This window comes from Calypte anna, chromosome 2, assembly GCF_003957555.1.
Source record: "Calypte anna isolate BGI_N300 chromosome 2, bCalAnn1_v1.p, whole genome shotgun sequence".
Classification (NCBI taxonomy): Eukaryota; Metazoa; Chordata; class Aves; order Apodiformes; family Trochilidae; genus Calypte; species Calypte anna.
The window spans coordinates 88,843,733-88,865,302 of NC_044245.1; the positions used below are offsets into that span (position 1 = coordinate 88,843,733).

The 21,570-nt window shown below is 36.9% G+C and overlaps 1 protein-coding gene across 3 annotated transcripts in view; it reads right to left on the minus strand.

Moving 5' to 3' along the window:
* Nucleotides 1–399: 399 nt before the first annotated feature.
* The window catches only part of ANKS6 (ankyrin repeat and sterile alpha motif domain containing 6), a 36,548-nt gene continuing 15,377 nt past the window's right edge, over nt 400–21,570 (minus strand). Inside the window, exons 7-18 of one of the 3 annotated variants that reach the window (XM_030446257.1) lie at nt 19,192–19,402; nt 18,540–18,589; nt 17,334–17,537; nt 15,191–15,356; nt 14,417–14,586; nt 10,814–11,003; nt 9,267–9,383; nt 7,851–7,918; nt 6,456–6,572; nt 5,425–5,521; nt 1,131–1,176; nt 728–810 (exon numbers count right to left, since the gene is read on the minus strand). In XM_030446257.1, coding sequence (XP_030302117.1) covers nt 807–810; nt 1,131–1,176; nt 5,425–5,521; nt 6,456–6,572; nt 7,851–7,918; nt 9,267–9,383; nt 10,814–11,003; nt 14,417–14,586; nt 15,191–15,356; nt 17,334–17,537; nt 18,540–18,589; nt 19,192–19,402 — 1,440 coding nt within the window. In that variant the 3' untranslated portion in view covers nt 728–806. Of the gene's footprint in view, nt 932–1,130; nt 1,177–5,424; nt 5,522–6,455; nt 6,573–7,850; nt 7,919–9,266; nt 9,384–10,813; nt 11,004–14,416; nt 14,587–15,190; nt 15,357–17,333; nt 17,538–18,539; nt 18,590–19,191; nt 19,403–21,570 lie in introns of all 3 variants that reach the window. The other 2 variants (XM_030446259.1, XM_030446258.1) reach the window with 2 other exon arrangements.

Consider the following 21,570-nt stretch of genomic DNA (forward strand, 5'->3'; position numbering starts at 1 on the left):
TCACCACACCCACTTCTATCCCTATAATTGCTAAATTCTGCTAAAACCAGTACAATGAGGAGAGCAGAGAAATGTAAAACTTGTAGTCCTGTACAGAAGTAATTAACTGAGATTACTCCCCTGCACTGGAGCTCCGAGATCTTCTTGACTTTATCTGCAACAGTACTGAACTTGCACAGACTTCAGCCAGTGGTAAGGTTATTTTTGAGTCTTCAGAAAGATAAATACAGTGTCAGAGGCTTCCAATGACTTGTACCTTAATTGCTCAACAAAAATTTGTTAAGCAGAAAATTATTTCCACTCATAATTAGTATAAATAGACCTTTCAAAATTCTTTAATATAATTATAAGAATGTACTTTAGGGTATGCTAATGTTACTGTTCAAAAAACACAGCCAATATTGATTAAATGGTTTTATTCTCAAAACAACTAATCAGCAATATAAAACATTTTAACACTGTTTCTGTTTAAATATCAGTGACAGATTATACATTGCCTTAAATAAAGTGCTTTTTTTACAAATACTTATTTCATATTTACTTTTACTGTTGTTCTGACCTCTTAATAATGAATAGATAAAGTGTATTTTAGTTAATGAAGAATGCAGCTATACTTTTCCTTTATATTCCTTCCCAAGAATCCATTACATTTTTGGTTTAGACTCCTATTTCTGTATCATGCCAACAAAGGTATATTCAGTTTGTGTATTTCTCCATGTAGAAGCTCTCATAACTCATGGTGGTTTATGCTGCCTTCTTTACTTTTGTTGTTCTTGCTGTGTTCATGTAAGTCTTGTATGGGTTCTTCATCTATGGGTAAGAGTCGAATAAAAGTATCAGTCTTCACACATGGCCATTCATTCTTCCTGCTCTTCTGACTTTGGTCTTCTCAAATCCAGACCACAGACGCCTTGAACGATTCAACTTTTGGCTGAATATTAAAAGCAATCTCTTTTTAACTTCATTCGATTCTTTGTAAGATTCAAATTTCAATCACATTACTTCAGAAAAGTCCTAGGCAGGTGTAGTTAGGACCAGCTGTTCAAATTCTTTGTACACTTGGATTTGCTCAGCTAGATGCCAAACTTCACCATAAGAAAAAAAAAAAGCATTTTTTTTCCAGTAGCTACCTTTTAGGAGAAACAGGATCTTGTGGTTTTACAGAGCAGCCAGGTGCTGTCAAAGAAAAGAAAGAAAACCTGAAAAACTGCAACTAGTAAGACTCCCAGCATTAAAGAGGTTAGAGTTACTACTAGAAAAAGGCCCACATTTTCTTATACCAAAATCCAACACTTTTACCCTGTAATTCATTTTACTCATCTTAAGCCTCTCCTGTACAGAGAAGGTATGGAAAGTCAGAGTTGTGTGAAAAGGTCGTCTACTGCCAACAGGTTTCCAGTATCTCTCTTTTATCAGTTTGTGCCTTTTCCAGCAAGTGACTACCTGAATCCTGTATGATTTTTATTTGAAACAATATATTGGTTTTGCTTCTCACTCTACAGTCTCTGTAGCTTTCTCCTTTGTATCATTTCCACTTGACTCTGCATTCAGAAGTGGAAAGTAAATATATAAATGACTCCACACTTTCACCTGTTTTATTCTGTCACATCTTTTAAAATACCTGTATTTTATATTTATATTTATACCTATTGTAACTGCAGAGATGTATGTGTAAGTATGTGTCAATATGCAACATACTACCACATGTAAAGAGAAACTGGAAGACCGGAAAAATTGCAAATTGTAGATTAATGGTATGAACTCTCTGCATCTTAGGATAGTTACTCTGAATTCTACTTCTACCAGGCAAACATTCAGTTTATTCTGCTGGTATCTAAATCCTCCCTTTGTGGAGTACCATTGCTGAATGTTAGGGTGATATCTTTTCTTCCCACCTGTTGTAAGAGAAGTGTTATGTTTGGGTGGGGGAAAACAGCTAGCTGTCTATAACAACTGCCCAGGCTCACCTTTTTCTTTTAAGTCATTCAATAAACTTGGTATTATAAGGTAAACATATCTAAGAAGTGATAAAACTGATGCTCATTTTTTAAATGGCTCAAGAGGATATCCAGGGACACACAGACATGTGAAATAGCCAGTACAACCAGGCAGTGGAGCAAAAACTATAGCAAAGAATCTGAAATTTTGTGGAAAACAACCAAAAAGGGCTTTGAAATATAATAACTTTCTATGATTCTATGAAAAGTCTTGAAAAGTCAGTAGTCACAAACCTACTGGAATTCCTTGAAGCTGGAACAAGTCTTGTAGACAAAAGAGATTTGCTTGATGGCAGCATTTTTTAAGAGCATTTCATAAGGTTCAAGGCTGCCTCAAGACAATAAAGAAGCCATAGGGCAAAAGAAAATTTTTTGTGTGGTTAGGAAGGCAGAGGACAGAAGATTGGAGTTGTTACTTTTTTTCCATAGAGGAGAGATTTCCCACTAGTATTTCATGGGGATCTGCACAAGGACTTGGGATATTCAATGTATGAATGAGTTCAGAAGGGAGTACAGGGTGCAGTGACAAACTTTCCTAAGTTACTTGTCTAAAAAAAAGAAAGACAAACAGAAGACTGGCAAAAAGGCTTCAGGAGACATCAGTGCCCAGACAATAAGATGGCAGACAAAACCTGATTAAGAGAAATATGAAGTAGTACAAAATATAAAATTAGGTATATGGAAAAAACCAATGTACAAGTGGTTATATAAAATGATAGGCTCTTGGGTGGGAACTCAGTAGATGAGCTGGGTTATAAGAGAGAGGTCCAATTAATACCAGTTCTGTCCTTTGTTACAGCCAAAAATTCAGAGTACTAGAAATAACTAGGAAAGGGCAAGAGAACTGAAAATAGAGAACACAACTGATAAACATCACCATGTCAAGCACAAGATGCCTACAACCTGAACAGTGCATGCAAGGCTGGTATCTCCAAGTCTGAATGGATATAGTAGAAAAGAAAAAAGGGATGAGAAAAACTACAGCACAGTGAATGATTAAGCAGACTGTAGGTCTTCCATTTAGAAAAAAACACGACTGAGGAAGAGTATCACAGATATCTGTAAAATCATCAGTGACGCAGAAGGAGTGAAGAGGGAACAACTGTCCACTGTATCTTCTGATCCAGTAGGATGAAGCAAAAATAGTCAGGACATGGCAAGTTCACAGCAAATGAAAGCAACCAGCTCTTCTTCACACCAAGATCAAACAAGAGCAGAAAGAAAAAAAGGTGAACACAACCATATGGACTTTGGATCTGACTCAGTACAGCTGCTGCTATGCTGTAAAATATTACACATTCTTGGAATTAACTTCAAGTTCTAGAGACTGTGTAAGGGTTCCACTGCTACTTTTTATAATAGAAAGCAGCTTACCTAGTGTGGAAACTTCTTTTATCTACATCTTTCTCTTCCCTTTCCTTCTCAGTGCTTCTCTTGCTGTTACATGGCTGTTGCAAGACAAACCTCTTTTAGGTTGGGCATGGTCTTAAGTTGTGCCAGGGGAAGTTTAGGTTGGACATTAGAAAGAATTTCTTTACAGAGAGAGTGATCAGGCATTGGAATGGGCTGCCCAGGGAAGTAGAGGATTCTCCATCCCTGGAGATATTTAAAAAGAGACTGGATGTAGCACTCAGTGCCACAGTCTAGCAACCACAACAGCGGTTCAAGGGTTGGACTCGATGATCTCTGAGGTCCCTTCCAACCCAGCCAATTCTATGATTCTAGGGCACAGCGCTCCAAGGTCCAACCAGGTGTTCCAGCAGAAACTCACGAGCAATGCTCTGAGTCTATTGCCCTCAGGGCTGACCAGCCTGGATCAGTGCTGCTGCTCCAAAAGCAGCCACTCCCTCTGCTGGCCTGCTCAAGCCTGAGCTGAGCCTGGGAGTTTGAGCCTCACCTTTTATTGGTCCCCTAATCCTGCTCATGCGCAGTGGGGGCCCACCCTGATCAGGCACAGGTGGGCTTAACACAAGCTCATGCCCACTGCCTGGTAATTAGTGGCACCTGGTTGCCTCATTTCACTGCACATGGCCAAATCTATTTCATGGATCTCTTGCACACAAAAACTCATAAACTAAGCTGATGGCAGCTTCCTTGCAGCGTCTTGTCAGCTCAATTCTTATGAAAGGATGTTGTCCTCAGCTCTCTGCCACTACTGTGTTGCTGTAATTTGTGTAGACACTTTTAAGCTCAGTGGTAAGCAAGTTGCTTTGAGCCATGTTACATCTGTATGCTTCTTCAGTCAATTCTATTTCACAGCATCATGTTATTAAATACCAAACAGCAGCTTCTGCTCACCTAGTAGTACCTACAGAAGAGGCTCTTCAAGTCTGGGATGCTATCAAGATGCTATCCAGAAGGTCCCCCACACACTGTCTACTCTGAGAAAAGGAAGTAAGCTGCACAATGCATACAGAGACACCTGATAGTGGCTATCAGTCAAACAGACTATAAAGAATATGGAAAGCAGACTACACTGACTAACTACCCCAATAATGCCCTTTTTTCCCCAAGGCAGCAGTAAGACTGCAGTTGTCGCCTGCCTTGCAGAAAAATAAGCACCTGATGGAGAGTAAGAGGCACTTTAACATGATGCATTTCTTGAGGCCAATCCAAGGCTTTTATATTCCTCCTAAAATGTGGATTCTGAAACACACATATGAACACAGACTCCCATAGGTTTTGACCCGTTCCTTAACCTTGAATAACAGATGTGTATCTGCCTTTGGCTCAGGTGGCTGGCAGGACAGAGATTTATATCTTTGATATCTAGGGGTGACTGTAGTGAGTGCATTCATTTGTTAGAGGTCAGAATTTAAATACAGATGGTATGTTTTAAAAGACAGTTTCTCCATCAATGGCTAACAGTGAATACTGGTGTTTGGAATATATATATATTTGGAATATATTCCAAAGAAACTGACTTAAGACAGTAATTTAAAAATATTACCTATATAAAATAACTAAGCACATACATACATAAGTATTAATATAATATTAAAATAGCTATCTAAGCCAGTATACTTAATTGTAAACCTTCAATATATTTCATCTACTTGATTGTGCTATAGAAACCTGTCTCCTATAAAGAGTATGCGAAAGTAAATTACGTATCATATGGAAACACACCTTCCACTACTGATACATATACACACTATGTACAGTATACTGTACACTACCATTTTCTATACTTAAGTTCCATTTCATGTGTTAAGTAATGGAGATAGTGCTGAAGTGCATATAAAAAACTTACAGACATCTTCTATCTTTTAACCTTGAATTCTTCTCTACTATCTCAGCAAAAAGGCACATACATCAGTGGTAAACCCAGAAAGCAGTTAACTGTCATATTTGACACATTCTGCCATCTAGATAGTATTAATTAAAAGTATTCATACATTTTTCAATAATTTCAGGTGCTACTTACACTGGGAGTGACCTGGGGGTCGCGTGTTGCTAACACTACTCTCAAAGGAAGAGTGGAAGTTGTGTATGGTTTCTTGTAGAATCTGTCTCTCTCGACCCTGTAAAATCAAAATAAATTAAAATAAGGTATTATTAAATACCTGTTTAAAACATTAATTTATTCAGACTTTGCAGCAGTATGTAAATATGCATGTCTATAACCAGAGACTCAAAGTGTACTATCAGGAATAATAACAATTCTGTACCAACCAGATATGTAAAAATCTTGTAGTTATCTTTTGCTGTAACTACAAGACAGCAATAGAAACATTTTCATTACTTTCTTCCTAGATTTATAGAATAGAGCATCATCCAACCTCCCAAAATTTTAGCCTCGTCACTTGCTGATGATGATTTTAACTTGGAGAAATTGTGTTTCGTTTATGAGTTTCCAGTACCAGAGACAGAATGGACCTCAGAACTCAAAAAGCACCTGAGAAGTGTCAGCAGACTTAAAGAAATCCTCCAGTCCATAATTCCTCTGACAAGTACATTCCTTACCATATGCCATTCTTAGCAAATTTATGTAAATCTAAAAATACATGGCAACAAGTGTAAGAACTGAGAGAAGTGCCATTTGCTTAATGAACAGCGAAATCAAGAACTATGAGATAAAACAAACGATACCTTTCCTTTCATATTATAGTCTATTGCTGGACTCTAGTGGAAAGAGTATTCTTTTTGCATCACTAAAATCAATATTCAGTAACTGCAACACTACCAATGTTTATGTTACCAGTGGCTTCTAATAATTGCCAATACTCCATAAAAGAACTGTGCAGTCTCAAAATTAGGAAGAATTTAATGAACAAGCTTTGGGAGTACTACAAAGTAAGATATTTTTAACTAATTGAATACTAATTTGCTAGTTTGCTTGGAAAACAATTTGGCTTTTCTAAATACCATCTGCAACTGAATTTTTAAATCTATGTTGAATTAACAATATAAGCAAACCTTGAATCAATTTACTAAGTGTAGTACTTCAAAATGTACCTTTCCTGCGTTCAGTTCAGAAATAGCAGCCAAAATTTGCTGCCTTGATCCATCGGTTTTAATACCCAGCTCCTTCAGGTCACCATCAGTCAGTGTGAGGAAGGCTTCCATATCCACCTGCATATGTGAATGAATGAATGAATGAATGAACTGAATAAACAAATTTACCTAGACAAAGATTCACCAAGATAGGTTAAAAGTAGTTTGATTTTTTAACTGTATAGATTTACTGTAAATATTGTGCAAACAAATTTTCTGAAAGAAAGGATCTCACAGTACTCACTTTACCACTTTGGCATTGGGTTTTAAATCTGCAGTTAATTATGATAGCATATGTAAAATATTAATGTGTTTTTTTTTCAGACATGTACTGTCAATGCAAAACAAAATTTCACACAACATTTCTCTACTTAGAGTAGCAGCTAGTTGAGTAAGCCTACGGTTTCACCCTTTTATATTTTTTTTAAAACCTCAAGTATTTTTGGACTTTGTGAATATTTTGTGTACTTTTCCAGTGCCTCCTGAGTCAAAATTCTACAATTTATTCATACATCAATTTTTATTATATCAACACATCCATAAGGTTGTGATAAGAACAAAAAATCTAAAACTTTTCGTACTACCATAACTTCCATACACAGAGCATATCCCTTTCTACAAAATGCTCCCTTCCATTATCATGTAGGGGAACAATAATAGGCCCAGTGCATTGTGATGCAACTAAATAATCTGTGCTTGTGGTGCTGAACCCTGAACTCTGCAGCCATACCAATTTATTGCATGTCCATTCACTACCTGATGGCCTTTGGCCAAACAAACACATAACTGCTGCTCACATAAGATTCTGTGTTAAACTCTGTAATGAATTACTTTTACTTATTTTCAGCAAAGTTGCCTTTCAATGCACAGTCTGGGCAAGTCACTGTCACAGGCTTCATCTACAATGGTGCTTCAGTTCCCAAATTTAAATCTCCTGTTGTTTATTCATACTGGATTAAGAAGTGAAAGCAGCCATCTCAGTGACTCACACCCTGCTGTTCTGTATCTGCAAATGAGGTTTCAGCTGTGATTTCTGGGATGATACAGCATGTCCAATACACTGTTCTGCCACACTGCATAGAGATATATAAAAAAGCAGAGTGCAAAACCGGAAAGAAAACCTGGTGCTTCTCTGTATCAAAATTATAGGTTCAGTGGGACAAGCATGGATATTCCCAGTGTTCTAGTGAATGCCCAGAATGCTGCTTGGTCCATGTTTCAAGGTCCTCTTTGCAACCAGAAATGGTTGCAAAACTTTGTATTTTTGATTCTGGATCACAATTTTCATGCAATTTGTGTTGCAATCTACTTTTTCTAAAGCAGTAAAACAAAAAAAATCTTTTAAATAAGACATACCTCTTGTTCCTCAAAAATAGGCTGGTATTTCTCAAGTGACAATTTTTTAAGGATGCCAGTCAGCTCATCTGTAATAATAGAAAAGAAAAAGAAACCAACACCCCCCACGGATAAGCAAAGATTTTAGTGATCTCCACACTGTTAACTGCCGAAAATATGTATTAAAATGCATTCTATGCAGTTGTATATGTTAATAAAAATTCAGATCACATTAACTCAGCATGAGAAATTAAAATATTGCCTTTCTGTGTTCTCATCTTGTTCTGTGTTCTGTAATTCTATCTAGTCTTACCTTGATAGGATAAAATCTTTCTATTGTATCACCCTTCTTCCTCATTAAAAGGATCTCAAAAGACCAACTCCCTAAGAATAACTTAGGTACTTCAATACCTAAAACACAGGTGCTTGTCCCCAGATGGCTGACCCAGATCATGCAGGCTACACAGCAAAACTCCTTAAGAAAGCCATGCAAAGTGAAGAGCAAACAGCCACCCAGTTGCTCATTCAAAATAATGATACAACAAGAGTATATCTGAACTTCTTTTCTTTAAGTGTTACATCCAGGCATCTTAAACACAGCTGAAGTCCAGATAAGATGAAACCTCAGCAGAATTTAAGCTTCCTAAGTTCATCTTCCAAGGCTAACAGCACAGGAATTTGGGTTTTCTCTCAAAGTGCAAGGAAATTAAAAAGTAGAAGACCTCATAGTGACAGCTCCCTCACATTTAAAAGACTAACAGACACTTATAAAGTGTAAATGCAAGTCTTATTTTCTGCTAGGGTTTTGCTATCTTACCTCATGGCCAATTAATGTAGTATGCTTACAACAATTTTTAAAGGTTGGCATGGTTTCAGGCTAAAAGTTTTAGCACCCTGAGATTAATCCATGGGAAAAGGTAACCAGCTATGTTTTTAACATAGCACGAAAACTTCTCCATACAGTTTGATGAAAAGTATCTTACAGAAATAAAATAAAGGTTTCATTAGGAACCTGTGGATATATATAATTAACATTTTTTTTCTTTCAGGTTGTTAGTCAGCCTTCTCATTTTTCATTACGCTGCCGTGCCTAAATTACAGATTGTGATATGGGAAGAATCTTCCAGGTTCTCTGAGCCTATATATAACCTTGCTGTCACAAACAACTATAACTTCTAGCAATTTTCACACAGAGACACAAGGCTTTCAGCTGTAGGCCCTTCATGTTGTTTCTTCGTTTCTCTTCCACTTCCTGTATTATATATTAACATTGAAAATATAAACCTGAAATTTCCCAGTTTTACAACTCCTGCATAACATATTGTTTCTCCTTTGGTGTTCTGCCACAGTACTCCTATTTAGCACACCTTTTGTACTGTGCAGAACAAAAGAAAGGTACAGAAAGGTACCTATCAGGTTACAGAAAGGTAACATTACCTTTTTCCAGGTTTTCAGAGCTTCCTTTTCCTCTCACATGGTTTCGCCTTTCATGATTCTCTACATCACTGGTTCTTAGAATAGGGGCAAGCTGTTGATGGTCCACCAAGGGGTTGCCTAAAAAGAAAATACGCACACAACCCTGCTGCCTACTGCTGCTTCACAGTAATTCTCAATACAAATCAACTCTCTAAGTCATTTAAGTTCACTTGAAATAAGAAGTTACTATTGCAAGCCTTCTGTATTTATGCTTCTAATTACTGCTGGGCCTATGAGCATTTGTACTGTTGTTGTTTAATCAGCTCACAGTAAGAGAAGCCCTGAATTAAAGGACTATTTTACTACAAAAGCTTATAAGTACGATGAACCCAGAACTACTTAGGGTTTTGACAGTCTATCCCTCTGCTAGAGAGGCAGAGGGATATGATGGCACTAGCAGGGCAGTCACAAAGGCCTGTTCTCCAGGTGAGATTTTAACAACTGATAGCTTGAGGTATTCCCCTTCTTATCTGACAGTAAGTTCCCTTCATTTTTTGTATTTCTGAACCAACAACTCTTCTGTTGCCAAGTGATCACTATAAAATAGCACTACCTAAAATGTGAAAGGACTGTCTCCAGTAGTCAGTACAGTAATTTAAAGCTAAGCCAGGATAAGAGGACAGAAAGGGGTCAAATATCACCTCTCTTTAGCGTCAAACAGAAGTACACTGTCAGTGGACAAAGTTAGCATAAGCAAATAAAATCAATACTCTTGAAAAAACAAACAAAAAAAACCCAACCCAAGAACAAAATACTACAAGGTCAGGTAATAGATACCACCACCTCTTATTTAAAGAACACTGTGTCACTTTTTTTTTTTCCACTTTTTCTGAGATGTTTACCAAAGAAACCCAAGTAATTGTTGCTGCTCCCAATGCAGTAACAGGACATTTAAAAATAAAGTATTGTAATTTAGACCTAAAGGTTCAACTCAAAAGGCAGTAATATTACTGGAAAATTAGTAACATTATTCTTCTTCCTTATGATCTAAAGTTGAAAATAGGTCAAAATAAGGCTACTTTTGCAATTTAGAAAGAAAAAAAAAGAAATACAGTTCTTAAAAATCAACCGCATGTAACTATGACTTACTATTAATCAAAACATCCCATAGTGATGTGCTTCACCACATTTTAAAAAAACAATTTTTCATTTTGATGCGGAGAAAGTCCATTTTCTACCCTAGGCAAATGGTGAAAAACAGGATTTAAGAGGAAAGAGGAGAAGGAAGGAGGCAACCTAGCAGTGGCCTACCTATGTGCTCTATGCTAACCTTGAGATGGTACTGATCTCTGAATGGAAGGGAACACAGCTTTTTGGGAAAGAAACAGACAGTTACTGCAGAAATGCCTATCTAGAAATAACGCCAGAGTATTTTTTCTAGAAAGAAAAAAGTTCTCACTCTCATGCTAGTTTACACTACTAAACCACACTGGTTTAGCACAGTTATAGCTTTAAACACTTCATACTCCTGCTGAATGAGTCTCTTATAATTACCATGACCTACTCACCATCTTCTGTAATTGTACCACTGCTGGAACCATTGCTCTTGGCCTGTCTGTGAGAAGGAGAGAGAGAGGACTCTGTGTTGTGGACCTTGGGAGATGGGGAGGGCGATGGAGAAGGTGTGAGAGTTGGTGATGTGCTTTTAGATGTAGATGAAGTCCCTGATGGAGGTCTTTTGTTCATCTCCAGTTTTTGCTGCAGTTAAGGACACAGTAATTTCAGTTAAGGTAAAAAAGGGGTTTACCTATCTATGATACTTCAGTATTACTGAAGCTGCATATTATTTCTGCAGAGTATGCAGTCACAACTGGAAGCTTCTCCTTGATTTATATTGAAATAATTGGAGCAATGCTGATTTATCTCAGGTCCCCTCAAATTCATCAAGAAAAATGTGCTTATTAAAGCTCTAATTTTGAAATAAGAAAACTAGATAATAGAAAGCAATACTGTGTGTAAGTACTGCAATTCTTTTTTTAAAAGCTGATATTATTTTGACTCTGAAAACATCCTTTTCCTTCAAAGATATAATTAAGTAACACCTTTTCAAAGTACATCAGATGCTGATCTAAAGTATCACTTCATTCCGGATTAACCAGAAATACGTAGCAAGCATAAACTAAGTTTTGTGTGCACTTAAGCCCCTTGGTGCCCTGGAATGAAAGTCTTCAGTCAACTCTTACACTTGTACTAATTGTTATCAAATTATTTCAGATTTATTAAGTATTTTGCAAATACTTAATATCTGACCTTTGGAGGCACAGAAAACAGAGAAAGAGATTAATGGGAGATGAAGATTACGAATATATATTTATATGTAGCCTTTTCCAACACAAGTTAATGGACCCCATTTCCTAAATTCCTCAGTCTACCTATCACTTCATACATTTTAATGTTTGCATTATGTGACCTTAAAAGAAGCCTAGGCGATTTTCTCCTGGATTTCTGAATTCAGAATTTAACTTAAAATACCTTTTGTCAGTCAGGCTGCTACAAGCAAAATATATATACTCATTAGCTGAGTAACAAGAAAAAAAGGGAGAAAGTGGTTCCTGCCTCTCTACTACTTTCTTTCTGTGCTACGGTATAAATGGAACTTTTCTACTGAATGAAGGAGATGCAAATTAAAAAGATAAAACTGATTTAAGTAACCTTCTTCTGTTTTGCCAGAAGGAGCTACCTCCTTATCCCTGCATCTGAACTCACTAAAAGTAATGCAGCATGACACAAGTTTGAGAGATCTCAGAAGAGCATCCTGAATTCATTTCCATTTTTTGTCCCTTATTACATTAACAAACTTCCCTGTATTCTGCTATAGGCCATTTGTGTTTCAGCATCATCTTCCTTCTCTACTACATTGCCTGTGTTTATTTCAATTACAACCTCCTGTGAATTGTTATTTGGGTATTATTTTTTTTTTCCTTTCATTAAGGCTTGTACAATTCCACGCCCCAGCTCCCACTGACAGCTTTTTAAATACTGATCAGTGTAACACTGCTGCAATTTTAGATCAGCTTTTTCCAAGTTTAGACAGCATGATCCTAATGGGAGGTCACAAGCATTTCCACAGATGTAAAGTTTTCAGCATTTATGTTTTTGATTACAACAACAAAGTAGGCTGTTTAACCTTTTGCAGCCACTGTAGATATGATTGTGTACTCCCCATGGACACTGATGTCCCAAAAATCACCTCAGATGTGTGATACATGAACGTCTACATTAAGATCCACACTGATTACGTTTTGTTATTGGTGGGCAGACTTAAACTCATCAAGACATCTAATAATAAAGAGCTGTGAAAGAGTTGTTGCCTTTCCAACACACTACCATCATTTCCATTTACAAATCTTTCCAAGAGTATGATTTCTTTATCCCTTAATGTCTTCCACTGTCAGTAGCAATTATAATTAAAACTTCTTAATGGCAGCACTGTTGTAACAACAGTCCCCAAGATCTGCAGCTCAAAGCTCACAGGCACAAGTATTATCTCTTAAAAGGCTAACTAATGGAACTGGAGAAAAATGAGATTTTTTAAGGCACACAAGAAGCTCTTCTGAAATTATTTCCAAGATAAAAATAAGCTCAGAGGACCTGCTGAGAGTTTAATTAGAAATATATTGGTCAGACCATCTCTGAAAGAAAAAGTATTCGGTAGCTGTTCAGTAGAGGAGACTTTTATGAGGGAAAAGGATAAAGTGGCCTTGCCTACAGGAAAGAAAGAGACAGGTAATTTATAAACCACAGAGCACTTATGTGGGATAGAAAGGGAGACAAGATATCGTGTGCCAGAGAATCAGTATGAGTTCACAGCTTTTGGGGGTCCAGCAGAGTTACAAATTCAGCTCCCAGTCTCATCTCTGCAAAGTACCCAGTATTCCCATCAGAATCAGGACTGAGAAACTAGAGTCAAAGGAATGATTCATGGGAACGTTTTTGGCATTGGTAGTTGCACACTTTTTTCTGATTTTTGCCCTCTCAAATTTCATTTTAATCACTAAAAACTTCGTAACTTCACTGACCATAGATATTTACTGATTCAATATACATCCTGTTTGCTGTTGCAATATAAGACATCACACAACAAGACAGCAAATGTAATAATTTTATACTAAAGACATTTCTGTTTCTTCAGGCAAAACTTCAAGAAGAAACTCATTGAAACATGCAAAGAAAAAAAAAACAAAGCAAAACAAACTGTTTGAAGATTACGCAAGCAAAAAGTTGAGAAATTTTGCTCTTGGTCATGATGTCTAACATTTTCAGAATACCAGACATTAAAAATAAAGCCCAAATTATATGCTTTCTCTTGCTTTCTGAAATGTAATGCTTCCCTGTGTGAATAAACCCATATATTTCACAATAGAGTACCATGTCTTTTGTTATGATGCTGCTAACTTGTCTCTCTGCAAATTCTGAAGATCTAAAATCTTAATTCTTAAATATTTTGAAAAAGTTTGGTTTGAGAAAGTTTGAAAAAACTTCCAAGTACATGCAAAAAAACTGGGCATGTCATGAGGGTAAAGCTATTTCAGGAAAGTGATAGGCAAGTCAGTGCAGATAATAAAGCCAGCAAAAAGTTAGGAACAAAAATTGACTTTGTTGATGACATATGAATATTCATACATTTAAAAACAACACCTTGTGGAGCAGACTGAATACACACATATTGCTGTGGTGGGCAGATCCTGACAGAAATTATCTCCTGTTCTTCACTCAGCTTGTGCCTTTGGAGAGAAGCTAGCTATACGACTTCTGAGTAAAGACCAGGAGTAACTAACATAAAACACTGGACTCAGTCAGGGCCATAGAAAGAAAACATAAGAAACCAAAATAAGTACCTATCTGCCCTAAGATAAAGTATTACACCTGCTGTTTTTAAAACAGAATGAAAATACTAATAAAGCAAAATCATAGTTTATTATTAGGTGTGATCTTTTGTAGTCTTGTAATTAAAAGGAAGGTTTGTGGAGCTCTAAAATTTCCACTGTTGTTACAGGTGTCTATCCATTTTAGGCTGTGCAATGCCAAGTAGTTATATTTATCAACCCTCCATGACTGAGATTACCTAAATTAGCCAGTCTGGAAGTACAAAAATCTACATTTCTCTCTACCTTTACAACATGTCCGTTGCCAACAATTTGAGAGCACTGCAAATCAGACAGAGTGGATGAAGGAGTTGACTGGACTGGGCTATGCTGTTGGCTGGGTTTCTGTTCAGGTAAGCCTGCTGCTTTTCTTCTTTGGGCTGCAATCTGAGACAAAACATTATCTGCACTCCCACCTAAGAATAAAAAATAAAAACACAGTCAGAGAAAACACCATTTTAAGATATCTATTAATTCTCAATTCACCTCTCTTCACCATTCACTTTCTTCAAAAACTGGTTGAGAGAAAGAACTGTAAGGTTCAGACCTCTTCCACAGACTTCAAGAAAGGGAACAAAAAAAAAAAATCAGCCACAGGAGAAGAGAAGCCAGCCCTGTCTATACACAAAGAGATCTGACTTTCATATTCTTTTAATTTTAAACCAATCTTTGTTTTAAACACAAAGCAAGCAACATGAGTAAGAAAGAGACAGCTCTATGAAATATGTGCTGCAATGAACAAGCAGCCACATGATCCATTGTGGATGGAGTCAATAAAATCAACATTTTCCTGAGACAGAGGCTAACCTATGAGACTTCTCCAACAGATGTGAAGCTTCTGTTCCCTCATTTAGGTGTCCAAAGTCCAATCCTGTTCCAACAAAAGTTATAGAAGTTGTGCTTATACAGCAGTAGGAGCCCTCAGAAAAGGTCTGGCATCTTCTATCATCATCACAAACGCCAATTTTTTAGCTGAACCAGATTCAAATTACTTTATTAAAAATAAAAGTAGTATGGTACCAGATCTGTTATGCAGTTCTCCTCCATGCCTGTTAATTCCTGCAATGTTATTGGATCCACCAGAAGAATGGGGAGAATGGTTGAAGTTGTTGGAATTAGAAGGAGATGCAGGTCGTCTTGCAAATGCTGGTAATTTGACTGGTCTAGTACCTTTGCTAATAGATGTCTAGGGAAAAAAAAATATCATTTTTTGTATTTGAGCAAAACAAAGATCAAATTCAGATGCTATTTTATGTGTCTTAAGTTCTTCAACTTCCACTGAAGTACAAAAGGGATATTAGAAATAATTTTATCTTACATACACAAATATACTGAATATATATTATATAAATCTGTATACATTTAATATATATATTCAGCAAAAGAAATTACACCATAATAAAGGATTCCATTCTCCTTAACATGTTAAAGGCATTCATGTTATCCTTAACAATGCTCCTGAGATATGACAGACTACTGTAGTATTTTACAAGCATTGCAGAGCAAGAGCCAGGGACAATTAATTCCATGAAACTTCTTTTTTCCAGAATCCTGGCTGCATCTCTTCTGCCTCACAAAACAGTTGTCAGCTATTTCTCAACCATTATATACCTGTTTCTTACTAAGCTGCAACAAATTAATGTAATTTTCTCTCTTTTCACTTAAAAAAAAGACAAAAGAAACAACTCCTCCTAAAGTATCTTCATTGCCCCATATATAGAACTGAAATGAAATGAAGTTCTGGACTAGTAAACTAAATTCTTCTCTACACTTGGCTATCAGAGTTTGAAGGCAGGTGAGTAAGCACTTCTCATTTGTCTCCTATTAACTATGAAAGCAAAGAATCTTGAGGTTGTTTTGCTTCCTGTTTCAAGTATTACATTTTCACTAAATACACTGAAGAATCAGGCAAGCTCCTTCTATAAAAAATAGAATTTATTCAAACTTTTTCCCTTTTTATAGTACTTGCACTTCAAGGCTGCCTTCAAATCCACTTGATCACTAATTGCTACAATTTTATATAGTACTAGTATTTCAGAATGTTACATTTGTACATTTATGTTCCACTGATATTTTTTCTCTACATCCTCAGTTCCTAAACATTGAGAAACTTTCAATTTTTATTTTTGCCCCTAGTCTTCTCCCAAACCAAAGCAGTATCCTCCACACTCCAGTGACTATCTACTTGGAAACAGCAGCCACTTTAGCAGTTTATAGTACTCTGGTTAACAGAAAACAAGTTGTTTCATAGAATCATGGAATTGGCTGGGTTGAAAGGGACCTCAGAGATCATCAAGTCCAACCCTTGATCCACTACTGCTGCAGTTACCAGACCATGGCACTGAGTGCCACATCCAGTCTCTTTTTAAATATCTCCAGGGATGGAGAATCCACTACTTCCCTGGGCAGCCCATTTCAATGCTTGATCACCCTCTCCGTAAAGAAATTCTTTCTAATATCCAACCTAAACCTCCCCTGGCACAACTTGAGACCATGCCCTCTTGTCTTGTTGAGAGTTGCCTGGGAAAAGAGACCAACCCCCACCTGGCTCCAACCTCCTTTCAGGTAGTTGTAGAGAGTGATGAGGTCTCCTCTGAGCCTTCTCTTCTCCAGCCTGAACACCCCCAGCTCCCTCAGCCTCTCCTCACAGGGTCTGTGCTTGAGTCCCTTCACCAGCCTGGTTGCCCTCCTTTGGACCTGCTCCAGGACCTCGATATCCTTCCTGAACTGAGGGGCCCAGAACTGGACACAGTACTCGAGGTGTGGCCTCGCCATGGCTGAGTACAGGGGCAGAATCCTTTCCCTGGACCTGCTGGCCACGCTGTTCCTGATACAGGCCAGGATGCCATTGGCCTTCTTGGCCACCTGGGCACACTGCTGGCTCATGTTCAGCTTCCTGTCAATCCAGACTCTCAGGTCCCTCTCTGTCTGGCTGCTCTCAGCCACTCTGTCCCCAGCCTATAGCTGTTTCATTTCATACAAAACTTCAGTTCCATTTATGTTCCTTCCATAGAGATTTGTATTAGTCCAAAACAGCTTAATGAACAAGCTATTACTGAGACAGTGGATGTAAAGTAATTTCTAATCAGAAAAATAGTGTGTTTCATCAGTCAGCATGGCCTGGACATAACACACTAGTCTTGAACACATTTTGTTTGCTTACTATGTCAGAGTTCCCACTGCTGTTAAAATCATGTTTGATCACTCTCTGTGGCCAGGCAGTTCTCATCTGTTCAGCTTTTCCATCTTTGCTGATTCGTGTTCGGTCAGAATTCCAAAGCTCAAAACTTGAGGGTGGTAAGAAAGGGGGTATCACTGCTTTCAGTTTATCACTGGGCAGCCTGGTAAATGGAGCACTGCTTCTCAACTGAGAGAGAAAAACAAAGAAAGGGAAAAAAAGAAGAGTTGCTTCTTAAGACTTGCTTACTGGGAGTTGATGGTGTAGTTTCAAAATTCTCAGTTAAATTAAAAAATGGAGGCATATGCATTTTAAAAAAATAGAAAAGAGAAGACAAAAGTAGTCAAGAAGATGTACAATATGAAATACCACAGAGATTCCAATGGAGATTCTGGCACCCATCAATGCACTCATTCATTTAATACAATTAAGGAATTCATTAAATGGCAGAAAGTGTCTCTTCCTCTACTGGGTTGCATCTTGCTTCAAATTTATTTTAACAGGAATATTAACAACTAGTTTCCAAAGAAAGAACAAAGTGGTCCACTCTGTATTTCCAGATAAGACACCTGGACACAGTGAACAATTGCCTGTTTCTGCTGTATGTGTGCTCCAGAAAGTGGAAAAAACAACACAATGGGTTTAGTCCCCAGGAGCTGTCAGTCAGTCACATTAATAGTTACTCAATCTTCTTAGAAAAGAACATAAAGGAAACCAACTAAATTTAATGGTGACTCCAAGGAGTCAGCTGTAGGGGAATTTAAAGCTACAGCATAACAAAAGAAGAAACAGAATAACACAAATAACTCTCACAAACTAAGTATTTCATAGTTGCCTCTACCAGCAATTTCTCACTTTCACATTTTCCATCCATGTTTTCCTCACAGCATACTTGCTGGTCAGCAACAAATCAAACGTTCCACTTGTTTACTCATTCATTGCTGAATATATAAAGGTATAGATAACTCTTTAAAAAAGTATTTGTCAACACCTTCCATTCCAAACCACTTGTAGTACTTACTACTATAGGAATTACTATTGTATTACAGTAAGTTCCTTTTTAGTAACTATCAACAAATGATAGCTCTCTTTCTAATGGAGACCTTGGGTAGTGTGGGGAAAAAAAAAAAGCAATGGGAGCTGCACAACCTTCTGAATTGGGCTGAACACACCAAGAACACTGCAACATACCATGGTTGTCAATAATTCGTCATCTTTTCCTCCTTTTGTAGTGTTTACACCTGGAAAATATAAAAATGATTTTTCAGAGTTCACATACTTCTACTTTTGTTCTCAAGGATAACTTACGGTTTTCAAACACTTAACAGCTTTACCCTCAGTAAGCACACAGAACCAAGATTTCCAGTGACACTGTCATGTAGCTAAATTAAATTAAGCCAATATTCTTATTTCACGTGATAAACTGTGCAGGCTTTGCATGGAGGGCTGTACAATTTCAGCAGATGTGCCTTACAATCTGGGCTTTTCCAATCTCTGTTCTTTCTCAGAATTACTTATTTTTTGGGTAAATAAATTTGCCTTCATTACATAAATTAGTTTATTAAAAACAGTAACAACTGTTGAGTGGCATGGCTCTACAGTCCATTGTAATGGTGTCTGCAATAGTATCATGGTTATATTAGAATTTTCCTGCTTAAAATGATGCTGTACTCAGCATTCAACATGATCAGAGGCACAAGCATATCTCTCTATAAACCACAATTGTATTACATGTGTTTTCAGTTATAGTAAGCTAAATAAAAACTAAATCAATAAATTAGAATTAATATCATTTTGACTATCCCACAATAGCTCACTTCCCACAAAACAACCCTGGCTTTACCACTAGCTTTGTTATTTGCGATCCAAGCTGAAGCACCATCAAGGTTTCCAGAGGTGTCGGTATCACTCTGTGAAACTGCTTTTATTGTGGAATTTAATGATGGTTCAGGCTCATCAGGAAAAGGCACAAACTGATTGGAAGGGAATCCATGGCGTAATGTCTGAGTCAACTTCAGCTTGCGAAATCGATTGGACATTCTGCTCCACCAGGACTAGATTGATAAGAAGACATAACAATTTAGTTCCAACTAAAAGAAAAAAAAAAAAAGAGGAGAAGAAATGTACAATTAAGTAATCTTTACTGCAGTAATAAATCTGTCAAGGAGTTTTTGAGATAAACTACAACATCCATGTTAGTTTGCAATTATCAAGAAACTCCGCCATAATTTGTACACGTAAAATAAATCTATTTCCTCATTTTTCATCTTGCAAATAGCTTACAATATTTTCAACACTTTCTGGAAAGACAAAGTAGATAAAAATATTAGCGCAATTTGAACGAGACTTTTCACAGCTATATGGTAAACATTTAATATTTGACATTTAATCATCCCAGTTTTAACATACATTCTTACACTCTCTGGCATCAGCCAACTGGTATGTATATTTCCTGCTGTTGAGAAGCACACTTAAGTTTATCTGATCTGCATGAAAGCTCCTCCTTAAAAAATCAGTGACAAACTGGAAGAGATCTGATAGTGTTCCTTTCAGCTGTGAAAAAACCACAAACTTTAGGAACACTACACGTACACCCTCCATCCATCCAGGTATCATGTACGTGGAGGCTGTACACTAAAGGACCATCTATGCTCAAAACAAAATTTATCCATTTACAGAATTACAGATTTGCAGTGCAAGATGCTTCAACTATTTAGCAAGAGACTTCTCTACACTATGAGACCTATAGGCTATGTGAACAAGACCCATGCAATCTGTACTAAAAATTATGCAGCCTGGAGGTAAGTCAGATTGTAAATATCTTCTGATTAGTACAGCTTCTTTTTCCCTTTCTGAAACACTTCTAAAAAAAATAAGTCATGTAAAAGTGATGATGCTTATAAAGGCAGCTTTATGTGATATCTTATGCATTTTCGCAGCCATTCCTTCTCACCATACATATTCTCTTCCCATTGGGATTTAACACTTTTTAACTGCTTACTGATGTACCTCTTCCCAAGCATCAGAGAGTAGAACTAAGTAATACAAACTGTAAACATATTCCCTGTACATCAATCCTGCTAGCAGATGATCATTAAAAGGATGATAAACCTGTGCAGAGCATTAGTAAAGGATAGAGTTTTCAGGCTTCTGCATCTCTTTGAAGCCATAACTTACAAAGATTTAAATTACTTTAAGCAACAAAAGCCTGATGGAAAAAAACACAATACACAAATACCTCTGAGAAACATCTAAACCCCACATAGCTCAGCATTTATTTACCTTCCAGAGGAACTGAAAGGGAAAAAAATGCATCTAGTTTTAACACAGGGAACAATGAGAAACTGCCTGCACAATGTAGTTTGTTACAGGAACAAGCTAGCTTCAGTGAACAAAAAGATCACCTCTCAGCTCCTGTACTCTGCTCCAGTACTGACACTGAGTGTACAGCTTGCTGAAGAGGCACAGGCATGAAGAAAAAGAGAGGAATCTGATTTTTTTATATGGAAAAGGCACAATTTGGAAAAGACCACAAAATGGTGAGAAACAAAGCAGTTAAGAGTTCCTGTGTGAAAGGGTAATGAATGAAATCATGATTATTCACTGTATTATCAGTAGTTAAAGAAGCAAAGACCTGTACATTGCATAAATTACAAATAAAAGAATCACACAGCAAAATAAGAAGTTGACCAGTTAATGACAAAAAGTGATCAAACAGGAAACACTGAAAAGGTTTTTGTTTTTTTAAACTTCAAAAGCTGCCTACTTGTAATCAGATGTTTAGTATGAATACTGTTAACCAGAGGAATGTAGGAGTATATGTGCATTTGCTTAACAGACTAAATATTTAAATGAGCTTACATTAATTGAAAGAAACACAAGATTGATTAAAATTACCCTCCAGTAAATACAGACAATACAACTTCTGAATAAATATTAATTATCTACAAGTTAAGAGGAGAGAAGAAGCTACAAAAATCAGGCAAAGGCAAATACATAATTACCCGTAGCCTGAAAGAGAAAAGTCTGAAAATCTACTGGCCAAAAAGTTTAATTTGAAAGGCCTTCATTCAGAACCAATTCCCTGTAACACATCCACTGCAATTTCAAAGATTAAAAAAAATCAGCCACGAGTAAAAGAACAGCCTAACAAAATTGGAGTACATTTTGATTTTAAAAGCAGGTTCAAAATTAAGTTCATAACCAAAATTCAGTTCCAAAC